Source organism: Fistularia commersonii, chromosome 8 (genome assembly GCF_037954325.1).
Source record: "Fistularia commersonii isolate RoL2024-O1a breed Wild chromosome 8, RoL_Fcom_v1.0, whole genome shotgun sequence".
NCBI classification, from domain to species: Eukaryota; Metazoa; Chordata; class Actinopteri; order Syngnathiformes; family Fistulariidae; genus Fistularia; species Fistularia commersonii.
The window spans coordinates 540,001-552,704 of record NC_141291.1 but is presented as its reverse complement, the minus strand read 5'-3'; the positions used below and the strand labels follow the sequence as shown (position 1 = coordinate 552,704).

Here is a 12,704-nt window from a genome sequence, read left to right as displayed (position 1 = left end):
TTGCGCGTGGCGGAGGATCCGCGGGAAACGACCTCAAACAGGGAGCGGCGGGCGAGGCAGCTCACCAACACCGTTCATTCCTACATTCATCATCTTCACCGCTCCGTCCCGGCTTCATCTCGTGTCCGGGCCGGAAGCGGGAGGTCATCCAAAAGAAAGACTAAACGTGCAGCTTTTGCCAGAAGAGACTTCTTGATCTTCAGAATCAAATGTCCGAGAGCAAAGCTGAGCGGACACTGAAGGAGGCTTCGTGGAAACCTCACAAATTTCTCATTCAGGTGCTTTTAGTCGCCCAGTGGCTCCTCAGCGCTGCGCTAAGCTAACGGCTAACAGGTTAGCTTTCATTCATTCTGGCGTTTTCATCTTAATTCAATCAGGTCCAAACCTGCACGAGAAAATGGGAAGTTCCAATACCAGAGGACCCCCCCCCCCCCCGCCAACTCATTTTTGGCCTCGTATCCTTGGTGACACACACACACACACACACACAAACATATACACACACTCACAGCCCTTTTTCTGCAAGTGTTATGCTTGCAGAGGGTGAAAGGACACCTTTGTTTGGAAGCCCCGGCTAAAGAAGAGGTGCTTCCATGAGGAGACGCCTCGGCTGGTCGGGATCCAAAGCGGGTCGGCGGCGTGCGGATCCATAATCATTGACACGAACGTCCGGTCCAGACCGCGGGTGACGGAACCAGAGACGGGAATGTTAGTGACGGCGGCCTCTCCTCTCCCCTGTGTGATCCTTCCAGGTGTGATGCGTGAGGCCGAGGAGCTCCTGCTTCACCAGTTTACAGCATGAAGGCCCAAGCGGCGTTCTGACCGCAGACCGCCGCACCCAGACCGCTGACGGAGGGGCAGGAAGACAGAGGGACGGCATGGAGCGGAGGACGGTCCGCCTGGTGGTGGCGCTGTGGGTGGCGGTCCAGCTGGCCTCCCCGGGGACGGGGCTGAAGGCCCCGCGGAGGACTACGGGGGGGCGCGGGGCGCCGGCGGGGCCGACGGGGCTGACGGCGCAGGACGCCAACGGGATGCCGCTGAGGCGCTCCAAGCGAGGCTGGATGTGGAATCAGTTCTTCTTGCTGGAGGAGTACACCGGCACCGACATGCAGTACGTCGGCAAGGTAACGTTCACATCCGCATCTTTCGCATCAACACGCTGCCTTCCGGGCCACAACGGGACGCCGATAGCGGATAGCGGACCTCAAGGATCAGAAAGAGGCTCGTTCGGTCGGTCGGTCGTTATCTAAGCCGAGCTAGCAGGGGAGCTGCGGCCTATCCTGGAGGCGGGGCTCACCCTGGACCAATCACACGCCTGCATATAGAGACGCGCGTCCTTTCACCCTCTCGACTACCGTCATTTCCGGACTATTGGGCGCACCTGAGTATAAGCCGCACCGGCTTAAAATAACAAAATAAATCTATATCTACTTGTCGATAAGCCGCGGTTGTCCACGTTGTAACAGGAGGTAATCACACACTAACATTATTTTAACTTTTAAATAAATACATCCTCAAATACGAACCGGAAATGCTTTTTCCAAACAACAGCTGTAACACGACCGATGAAAAAGATGCATCTTAAATAAGACGAGGAAAAGTCTATCCGTCCATCCATTTTCTTTGTCCTCCTGGAGCCGATGGCTATCTGGCTTTTCTTCCTGCGCACTGAAACCGTTCAAGTCGTTTTCTTCTGAGTCGGAATCCAACCGCCTCAGAATTTCACGCTAGTTTCACGGGTCCGATGTGACGAGGCGAAATGTTTTGGCGGCGTGAAGCTCGTTAGACCCAAAAAATCTATAAATTAGCCACATCGTTGTTTAAGCCGCCGCGTTCAAAGCGTGGTAAAGAAGTGGCGGCTTGTCGTCCGTCTGCAGTCCGATGGATTTGATGTGTCCGTCTGGGCCGGCGGTCCTTCTTCTCTGAAAGTCTATTTGAATCTCTGCATCCGTTCGTTCCGACGGTGACTTTCTGCTTACGACTCCGGAGCTCAAATGAAGACGGCTTGTCCAAAGGAGGCCTCCAGAGGCGGCTTTTAACATTCAATCTTTCTGGCTGATCGACGGCTTTAGCTGTAATTCTATGTGCTGCCCTTATTTTTTTCTTTCCCTTTTTATTCAAGTGCTCCCATGCTTTTAATATTCCACCCGAGCTGGAGTTCAGTTTACGCTCAGCTAAAACCTGGAGAGGGCGGCCGCCGTCGGGTGAATCAGCTTTTATTTGGCCAGAGCACTTTCCAGTAAAGCTGCCTCTTCACGCTGCTGATTGGGGGGGGGTCTAATCTGGAAAAGCAGAGAGGTGTGTCTTTTAACACTCCAGTAAATGTGTGTGTGATTGGTATTTCAACTTTTCAGCCGATTTTTATTATACTTTTGCCTTGGAAATATCAATTTGCATCTTTTAGCGTGGTTAGCATGGTTAGCATGTCCACGGAGGCCCCCAGTCATCCAGCCTGTTCTCCATTAATTGGACTCAAAGTCAGGAGAAGAAAATACATTTCGCCGCCGCCGCGCCTCACAGCAAGAAGGTGGATTCCGATACGGGGTTCCTCCGGGTTTTCAGGGTTTCGGATGAGAGGCCGAATGGTCGGGCGTCTCCGATGGTGGTCCTGAGCCGTTCTCTCGGCCGTCGGCTGCAGGGGTGGGCTTGGGCTCCACCCTGACTGCAGATAATGAATGAGTGAATATGAAAGCGCTCACTATTATGACGGCGACAGGAGCGACGGGCGCTGACGTCGATTGAAACGAGGCTGAGCGGAACCTAAGTGGTCACGATCGCCATTGATTTCAGGCGTGGAAGTTCTCGGGGAGCTCGGCTGAGCTTTCACAGGTGGTGCAAACGGCCGGCCGGCTCCAACATGTGAGCCTCCAAGACGGCCTCGACTCGGCCTCGGGCCGCATCTCATGGGCTTTCCAGAACGTCTAGCTGCCCGAAAGGTAAAGAACAAACCTGCCGGGGCCACATTGGGTCCCGGCCACGCTGGCATACATGTGTCGGTGAAGTCCGGCTAACGGCGTACCCAGAAGGAGCACCGAGACGGTTCCTTCCATCGAGAAGATCGAGGGTTGGCCAGATTTGGCGAGCGTGAATTTAGCCGCCGGTTCCATCGACGTGCGCCACATGTCCTCCTTCGGAGTTTTTGCCTCCAGCGCCTCCTGGACGTCTGCGCCGAAATGGACCGTTCCAATTATCCTCGCGCCCAGCGGTCGAAGCTGAACGGCTGCCGCCCCCCCGGAGGCGGAGCCGGACCGGATCCGGCGGCGGAGCTCGCCGTGATCTGCCTTCTGTGACGACCCTCGTTAGCAGGACGTCTCTTTTCATGTCATTACGAACCCAAATTGGAAAAGAACAGTACCGGGGATCCCATTTGTAAAGGCCGGGAGCCAGGAGGACAAAGAGCGAGGGGAAGGAGCCGCTCTCCGCAGGATCTTCTTGAAACTTTCATAAGCTCACATCTGACCTAGATAGAGATCCAAACGGCCTGGCTTGTTGAATCTTACATGACCTTCTAGACGTGCAACTGGAGAATCCTCGCCATTTAGGACGCAGAATTCAGGGACCAGCTGAAGAAAACATGTTCAAGAAACCAGTTAAAGAAGAAGCCTTGAGGGACCTCGCTCGTTCCCGGTCCTGGAGAAACCCTTGGCTGGAGATGTTCTATGCGCTGTTTCCATCACCTTCTGGATCCAAAGTCTACAAGGATCAGGAAGGAGTCCATCAGAGGGACAGCACAAGTTGGATCCTCTCCACATGGACAGAAGAGAGATGGAGAAGAACTGGGCATGAGGTTGCTGAGGTTGAAGCTTCCAGGCAGGAGGTTTGGAGGAAGACCAGAGAGAAGGTTTAAGGACGGAAGTGGGTTGGTGTGAGAGCAGAGGGTTGGATGGAGGAGACGCCTGGCCGTTGTGACTCCTGAAGGGAGCAGCACAAAGGAGAAGAAGGAGAAGAAGAAGAGGAGGAGGAACTTTTTCAGACGTACCTGGGTGGAAATACCTGCTGCTGAAGTTCTCCTGCAGCATCCAGGTCCCGGCCTGTCCTGGTCACTGCTCAGATGTTTTCTCGGGACTAAACGGACGGAATGGGGTGAAGAAGCGGTCCAAGGTGTTCTGGCCTGCTACACCTCAGAGGGGTTTCCAGGGCTCGCAGAGGAACCAGAAGAAGTGCAGTGTTAGCTAATGGCTAACGGCTAACGGCTAACGGTTAACAGCGATGCATCGCAGGGAGAAGATCCAGGATCGTCCATGAAGGCTGTGCAGCTCCACCTCCTTGCTGGAGCTGAAGGTGCACGTCACACCGGTTCCTTCCGTGCACCCTCACTGCCTGTGGGAATGCTAAGCTAAAAGGCTACTTCCTGGAACCCAACTGGAGCTGGACACTTCTAAGAGGCTCAGCGCAGCGGCGGAGAAAAACCAACACCCGCTAACAGGACGACACGCACGTCCAGCTTGTAGTTTCCTTGAAACACATTAAATATTTGGACTTTTTGTTTTGTTTTGTTTATTTTGTTCTCGTCTGCCGCCAAGCGCCCGCCTCCTCCGCCTGGCCGGGCGCACCGAATGACACAAATTGCTGAGAAATACCAGTCGCCGGTCTCCCGGAGCCCACGGCCATGCCCAGAAACATCCTCCGCGTTCAGATTATTGTCACAGAGGACAAAACAAACCAGGGCTCGTCTCAGATGTTCTGCATTTTGTTCAAACTATTAGCGGCAACCTCCGGACTCAACCTGCCGCCGCCTTCGCTGGCAGCGATTAAATGGAGCTTCCCACCAAAATGAAGCTTTAACACACCAGAAGAAGATGGAGTGTGCTTTTGAATCCAACCCTGGTGGTGCTGGTGGTGGTGGTGGTGTAGGTATGCTCCTCAGCTCCTGGAGGAGAAGGCCATCCATCCATCCATCCATCCATCCATCCATCCATCCATCCATCCATCCATCCACCCATCCATCCATCCATCCATCCATCCATCCGTTGGATGTGTCTCTCTTCTGCTGTCCTGCTGTGTTCCTGCTTGGAAGGGAAGGTCAGGGTTTTTATTTTTGTTGTGGCCGAACGGCACTTTGCATTCCCGTCCTCCATCCAAATGAGATTCTTGGGCGTACGTCCTCGACCGAGGAGCGGCGGTTTGACTTTCAGCGCCGGCCCTAAAAGGATTACAAGGCGGCGAGCAAATACTCGAAAGAAGGGAATAAAAAGAGGGAACGGAGATCAAAAGTGAGCGTGGGGCCGATCAAAGCGCTTTGTCTTGCGAGGGCGGTGATTGATGTCCCGCCGTCCTTTCAGCTTGTAAAGGGACTAATAGCACAAGAAGAATGGATTATCTCGCCGGCCGCCGCGGGCCCGACCTTCCAGCGCCGCTCTTCGCCGACGCTCCGCCGGGAGTCGGCGGCCGGCGCCGGCTCCTCCACGCCGATGTGGCCCCGCCTCCGCTATTTGACGCCGATTGTCAGAGGAAGGAGGGCGGCCATCTGCGCCTCCGTCCTCAGGAGGCGGGAAACCAGAGGGGCGACGACGACCCGCAGGAAAGGAAGGCCTTTTGTCGGCGCGCCATAACGGAGGACGCACAATGGCGGCTTATTACCAGACAAAGGCGCCGCTCTTGACGCGCGGCGGCGGGCGGAGCGGCGAGGATGCACTCGAAACCGGATGGAAACACCGTCCCGGTTACTCGCCGTGTCTTTGCTTCCCCCTCGACAAAAGCCTTTGTGGAGTCGCTGACAAATAACAGTTTCCTCCTTCCTTCTTTGAACGCCACAAAGCGTCCGGAGCAGGAAGGCGCCGGAAAAGGGGCGGAGCCTGGCGCCGGTTTGTTCACGGAGCCGGTCGGGCGCGATCCCGCTCATCCAGCTGTACGCGCCGACCCCCCCGCAGGAACGGGGGGGCGCGCCGGTGCTCATTAGCAGTCGAGCCGCGTCGGAGCCTCGGAGGGCCTCGCGGGGCCCCGGCCGTCGCCGTGGGAACGGCGTGTTTGTTTATTTCATTATTTCCCGCTTTACCAAAGGGCGTGCATCCGCTGAAAGAGACTTCGCGGCCCGCGGTGGAGCAGCGATTTGCGCCGCGCGATCATCTCTCATAAAGAATTTACAGCGGCTGATTGGCCCCGCCGGCCCCCCCGGCCCCGGGCCCCTGCGAGGGAGCCATGTTTTGCTTTTTTTTTTGCATGCGAGCAAGAAAATGCCTGCAAAACGCCGGCCGGCAGCAGCCGGCTGACAGATAAATCGGGGGGGGGATGCAGATGAACCTCGACGTTTGCTCCCCTCCTCCTCGTCCTCCTCCTCGTCCTCCTCCTCCTCGTCCTCCCGGCTCGCTGTGAGTCAGCGGTTGCAGCCACCCGTGGGGAAAGACTTGGATTCCTCTTGAAAAGGTGCAGGGATCCGTGTTTGTTGGCGAGCACGGGGGATGATTATTCTTATTTATATATTTTCCCGCCGCCCCGCCGCCCCCCCGCCCATTACCAGCTGCTCATCTTGGCAGAACGACAATATGGCGGCGACCCGGCTGTACCTGTGCCACGCCGCCCCCGGCGGACTCCAGCCGCGACCTGGAACACTCGGACGCACTGTTTGTTGATTAGCTGATAAGGCCCTGCTTCGGGATGTGTGTGTGTGTGTGTGTGTGTGTGTGTGTGTGTGTGTGTGGTGGTGGGGGGGGGCATGTCCAATTATGCCGGTCTCCTCGGCGGCGTGGACGGGGCGCGGCGCCGTCGTGTGGAGTTGAAGACAAACAAACGGCTACGAGCTCGCCAGCCCTGCAGCGGCGCCTCGCCACCATTGCCGTGCCGCCGCCGCCGCCGCCGCCGGCTTCATGTCGTCCAACATCCAACCACAAGTTGGAAGCCAGAAGGGAAGAAGAGGAGAAGAAGAAGAGAAGAAGATGCTCGGGCTTTTCTGAGGCCTCGTCCAGATTCAACCTTTGCGTGTTTCCGGGGGCGACGGACGTTTGGAATCTGAAAGGGATGCCGTTACTTTTCTTCTGCGTGTCGACCTCCTCCTCCTGAGAGGATGAGACAAACCTTTCATCTATCCATCCATCCATCCATCCATCATCTCCACGCCATGCCAGCTGTCGCCCCGTCATCCACAGCCCAGCTCTCCCAAAGCAGGAACCTTCTCCCAGGGAAGGTGAAGGTCTCGCTCCTTCACCGCCTTCTCTTCATAATCTTTCCTACAGATGGATAGAAACCAGAGGAACACTATGGAAGGACCTCCCGCCGTTTCATCGCCATGGTTACACGGTTGGTGAAACAGTGAGTACGGAGACATCGGTGGCTGAGCCTCCGAACCTCCACCCGTGCCGCTGTTTCTCAGCGCTCGCGCCTGCTTCCGTCACGGGGACGCCGGTTCAAATCCCCCGGCCGCCATCAGGCTCCGCCTCCTGCCCGCTTCTCATTTTCATTTCAATTATTTTCCACGGGGGGCAGAACACCTTGGTGTTGGACCAGAACGGAGGTCCTGAGTGTCGCTCGCTGAGGCTGGCGGGGCTGGACACGAATCCACACTTTACACATCAAGAGAAATCCGACCAGCTATTTTTGGTGTCGGGTCCGAGGCGACCATCTGGCCGCGGAGGAGGAGGCGGCCAGTTCTCGACACGAGGCCGCAAAGGCTAACTGGCTAATTGCCCCGAGCAACCTATTTCCGGCGCCAACCCCCCCCCCCCCCCCCCCGCCCCCCCCGCCCCCCCCTCTCTGGCCCGAGTCGAGAGGAGAGCGAGCGGCGACCGCATTCGTCCGTTCTCACCGACATCTGCCGCCGCCCGACGCTGATTAGCCGCCCCGACAAAGGCGTCTCGCCGGCGGGTTCCTGGCCGCAGATGTCCGAGCCGCGCCGCACCGCGCCGCGCCTCGCGCACAGGAAACACAAAGGAAATCAATAAAAATTGGCGGAAGGTCTGTTATTCACCACTTCTAAGTCTCCACGCCGGCAGGAAGCCTCCTGAGGATCCATTCATCCATTCATCCATTCATCCATTCATTCATTCATTCATTATCCTGCGCTCAGGCGGCAGGTTTGGGGAGCCTATCCCAGCGCGAGGGAGGCGTCACCCTCGACCAATCACAGGGCCTCTTACACCCTCTCACTCCCACACACACACCGGTAAACACTCCGCCGGTTTCTTCCTGTCCTCCAAACCGTCCCGTTGTCGGATTCTCAGGACATAAACCTCGGGAGTCGCGGGACGTTAATCCACGCCGAGGTGTGATTTTCTCCCGACGAGACGTTTTATTTCATCTGTTCATTTATTTATAAATGTACTTCTGCCGGTAATGTAGACGAGGTGAATATTCAAGGATTCCGGGGGATTCGCTCGTCACGCAGCGACGCCTTCTTGTTTTGCTGAAATCCAATAAAAATGCTAAATAATAAAAACACAAGGTGCGTCGTCTGGTTGGAAAGTACAAGTATTTTCACATGACTCATTGGCGCCGCGTTATGTAACTTATACTGCATTATCAGTACTTATCAGTACTATTACAGAATTCCTCATTCCCCATAAGGGGATCATTATTATTATTATTATTATTATTATTATTATTATTATTGTTGTTATTATTAAGTGGGTTTGTTTGTTGATTTTTTTTCAACGAATGAATTCATTCCAAACTCACAAAATACGGATATTAATTTAGAAAAACCCTGAAAAAGAGAGATATTAATAATGTAAAGGACATGATGGTCATTGTAAACTGATATGAATCCCGAGCACTCCAGATGTCTTCCAACAGACACTGAGCCAAAACGTAGGCGAACTATCATCTTAACGTGACCACATGACAATAAACTTTTGATGATTATTAAAATAAAATGAACTGAGCGTTACAATCAAAGGAAGCTGCAAGGCTTTCTTCAAGGTGAGATTCAGGAGAATCAGAGCGGCGGCGTCATGACGCTGATGGGAATCCCAGGAGTTCTTTTGGCACGTACTGCACAATTTTCAAATTTTGATTTTCTCCAATGTTAAGGAGCCACTGCATATTAATACCGAGACAAGAAGGTGTAGGTGGTAGACCGCCATGTTGGTGCTGAAGGAGGTGGATGCACAGTGAGTCCTCCTCCTCTGGCTGGTGGAAGAGCGGTTCCCCCCCGTGACGGTTTAATTGTATTCCCGATACAGATTGATCGGGGGCCGCGGTGAACGCCCGTCGGGCCACAACATCGATTTCTCCTCCTTCCTCCTCCACCCCTCCTCCTGACGTGGCCAGAAGGGCGGCTGCGAGGTGTGAGGAGGGTGTGTGTGCACATATGTGTGTTTGTGTGTGTGTGTGTGTGTGTGTTGGGGGGGTTCGATCCTCAGAGCCGCTCGCCAGCGTCCTCCAGGAGGAGCGGGGAGGAACCCTTCCAGCAACCCTAGGATCTTCTCAGTTTCCATAGAAATGACAGACGTGTCGCGGCGTCTGGAGAGGAGACGAGAGGACTCGGCGGTTATTAACTGGATTGCGGCGCCGGCGGAGATAGGCGGGCGTGATAGACAATCAGAGAGAGGGGGAAGATAACGCTGGAGTGGGTTGTTTTCAACCGGCGGGATCTCTGTTTCCAAGCAGAGCGGGCTGGAGAGCGAGGAGAGCGAGTAGCAGGGCTTCCTCCCGGAAGGGACGCCGACCCGGAGACACGAGGAACCGAAAAGGCGTCCTGCTGGGTTGCGGGTATTTCCCGCTTAGTCATCGGGTTCCTCTGGTGTTCCAGAGCCAGAAGCTTCACCCGTTCGCCGTCTTTTATGGGGCCGAAGCCGACGCTTCGAAGCCGTCATCCAGGGCTCCCACGCCGGAGCGCACGCCGTCCGTGCTTTTATTCTGAAAGCCTCCCGAGTGATTGACGGGCGGCCCGTCCAGGACGAACCTCTTGTCCAATGACGGCCGTGATAGGCTCCGCCCCTCACCAAAGCTTTAGCGCCGTCGATAATGACTAAATAATCGTATTCAATGGCGGCACAAAGCACCGCCGCCGCCGGGCTTGTTTTTGTTTGGATCTGTCCCCAAGCGACCAGGTGCCGGAAAGAGCCTTTCCCGAACCCGGACCCGAACGCGGACCCTGACCCGAACCCTGACCCCGATCCGAAACATGAACCCAAAACCTGACCCGAACCTGGCGTGGTTCTTTTTGCTCAAACACGCCCGACGCCGTGTCTGGGCAGGAGGTCGGGAGCACCGGGACGCCACGTGCCTCCGTAGGCACTTGGTTTGCCCTTTAGCCCCCCCGCAATTATTCCCATGTCCTCCATTATTAAAGTGGGGGGGCAAAGTGGGGAGGGGGGGGGGGGTGGAGGGGACAAGCTTTTGATGAGTTCTCAGAGATAAATATGTTGGGGGGGTTTGGGGGTGGAATTAAAACGTCAAAGCTAAGCTAAGCTGCACAAAAAAAATAAACAGAGATGGGGGGGTTGGAATGCAAAGCTCTAAATGGTGCTTAAAGTTGAATACGACACACACACACACACACACACACTGAACACGGGACAATATTAAAATGACAGTAAACAAGCGTGACTGACACAGGAAGTAGGCCGCTCCCGTCAAAAGACTTATGGAGATTTGAGTCTAATCTGGTGGGGGCGGGGCTTCAAACAATCATATAATATGTTAGCATGTTCGCATGTTAGCTCGGCGCGGCCGAGCGGAAAAAATCGGCTTCAAAAAGTGATTTTGTCACCGTGTTCTGGACTAAGTGGCGGCTGCTCCTCGGCGGGGGAGCCTCAGACGTCGACCGCCGTCTTTGCCCTTTTTCCTGACATGGCGAGGAAGTCGCTCCTCGCCGCTCTGGAAGGGGTTTTGCAGACTCTGGGGGTTCGTTACGGAAAATCAGCTCCTGGCGATCACGGGCAGTTAACAGTCTTGAAACATGTAACTGTCAATTGTTTTATATTGGTTTTTTTTTTTCATATTTTAAGTTCAGTTCAGTTGAATCTTGGTTTGGGTGGGTGGGGGGGGGGATCATCTGAAAGGATGTGGTCCAGTGGTCCAGACCTGCTCCAGATGGGACGCAGACAATGGAGAAGGGATTTGACGTTATTGTTATAAAATCTATATAATCTGACCAGACTTGACCGCCTGCTGGTGGACTATTGATTGCTATTTCTTGAAATTATTTATTCCATTTTTCAATGTTATTTATCATTTTTTTCTAGAATCCTATTTATCTATCTGTCTTACTATCTATTGATTGGTTTATTGATTTTTATTTTTTTTAAAACTTGCTGTACGATGTTTTTTAATTATTATTTTTGTATTTTTTTAAATGAAAATAGATAAAAACATCTTTTTAGGGTGGTGGTGTTCAGCAGATCATTTCCACAGGCGCGGAAAGGGTCAGGAGACGGGTCGGGGTCGGAAGCTTCCACCCATCGTCCCGTGATGCCAAAGATCTTCACCGTGGCCTTCTGCTCGCTCCGCAGCTCCACTCCGACTCCGACCGCGAAGACGGCAGCGTGCGGTACGTCCTCACGGGCGACGGGGCGGGGACGCTCTTCAAGATCGACGAGAAGTCCGGCGACATCCACGCCACCAAGAGGCTGGACCGCGAGGAGAAGGCCTACTACATCCTCCACGCCAAGGCCGTCAACCGCTTCACCAACGAGGCTCTGGAGGGCGAGTCCGAGTTCATCATCAAGATCCACGACATCAACGACAACGAGCCGCGCTTCACCAAGGACCCGTACACGGCCCACGTGCCGGAGATGTCCGACATCGGTCAGTATTTGCGCAGACGCGACGATTAGCAGGTAGCAACACCGTGCTAACGAGTTTGGATCGTCGCCCGCAGAGCCCGCGGCGGGCCGACATGGCGGCCGAAGGGGCGTGAGCGTGTGTTTACCCTCCGATTGAAAGGCTGCCGATCGACGGGCCTTTATCAATCATATAAAAGACGGAGTGGGGGGGTAATTAAAGGGGGGGCGGCAGCGGAAGAAATAGGATGCGGCCTCTGGTCTATGATGGCGCCGGCGCCGCTGGATAATCCTTTCAACACGGCGCTGTATCTTATTAAAACAGTGTTTAATTCAATCAACAGCATTGTCGGCGGCGGCGTACCGCGAATCAGTGGCGTCCTCGAGACGGCGGCGCCGCCACCTGCCCCCCCGCAACCCTCCCATCGGGTTGTTAAACTTTAATTTACCTCGCACTTTTTCCGAGAGCAGGCTCGTCAATATGGATAAACAATAAAAAACGACCGCCGATCGGTCGAGCCTTGGAAAGTTGGTGAGGGGGACGGGGGCGGGGACGGCGGCGTCACTCGTGGCAACCGCAGAGGTGTGATGTCACCACTTGGCGGTGCATCGATTTGTGATTGGCGGCAGCAACCCCCCCCCCCCAGAAGGTCCTGAGAAGCTCCAGGACGTGGAGGCTGACGTGGATCGGTGAAATCTCCCGAAAGCGGCAGAGGCCTCTTTGATGCTAATCCCCCCCGCCACGTTAAAGGTATTAGCCATCAGGCTACCACCCCCCCCCCCCCCCCGCCATCCCTGCGAATGACATTGATCGGAAAAGATGGCCGCCCTCCCCCCGCCAGATCCCCGCCGACGTTAATTAGTGCGCTTCTGCACAATTCTATATTTATACCACTTTGCCATTAAATATTTCAACTCAATTAATTTTCCTCTCCGTGTAATGAGGCAGCGCCCGCCCGCCCCCCCCACGGTGCGGCGCCGTGTGGGACGTTAGCTCCCGGCTAACTGTTTCCCTTTGTCCCCCCGAAACCCTGGGAAATAGATGGC

General features: G+C 54.9%; 1 protein-coding gene across 1 annotated transcript in view; it reads left to right on the top strand.

The window, feature by feature from the left end:
* Positions 1-753: 753 nt before the first annotated feature.
* Positions 754-12,704, top strand: part of LOC147231576 (cadherin-6-like) — a 27,559-nt gene continuing 15,608 nt past the window's right edge. The window contains exons 1-2 of the mRNA XM_086150465.1: positions 754-1,124; positions 11,388-11,682. Coding sequence (XP_086006591.1) covers positions 879-1,124; positions 11,388-11,682 — 541 coding nt within the window. The 5' untranslated portion in view covers positions 754-878. The remainder of the gene's footprint in view (positions 1,125-11,387; positions 11,683-12,704) is intronic.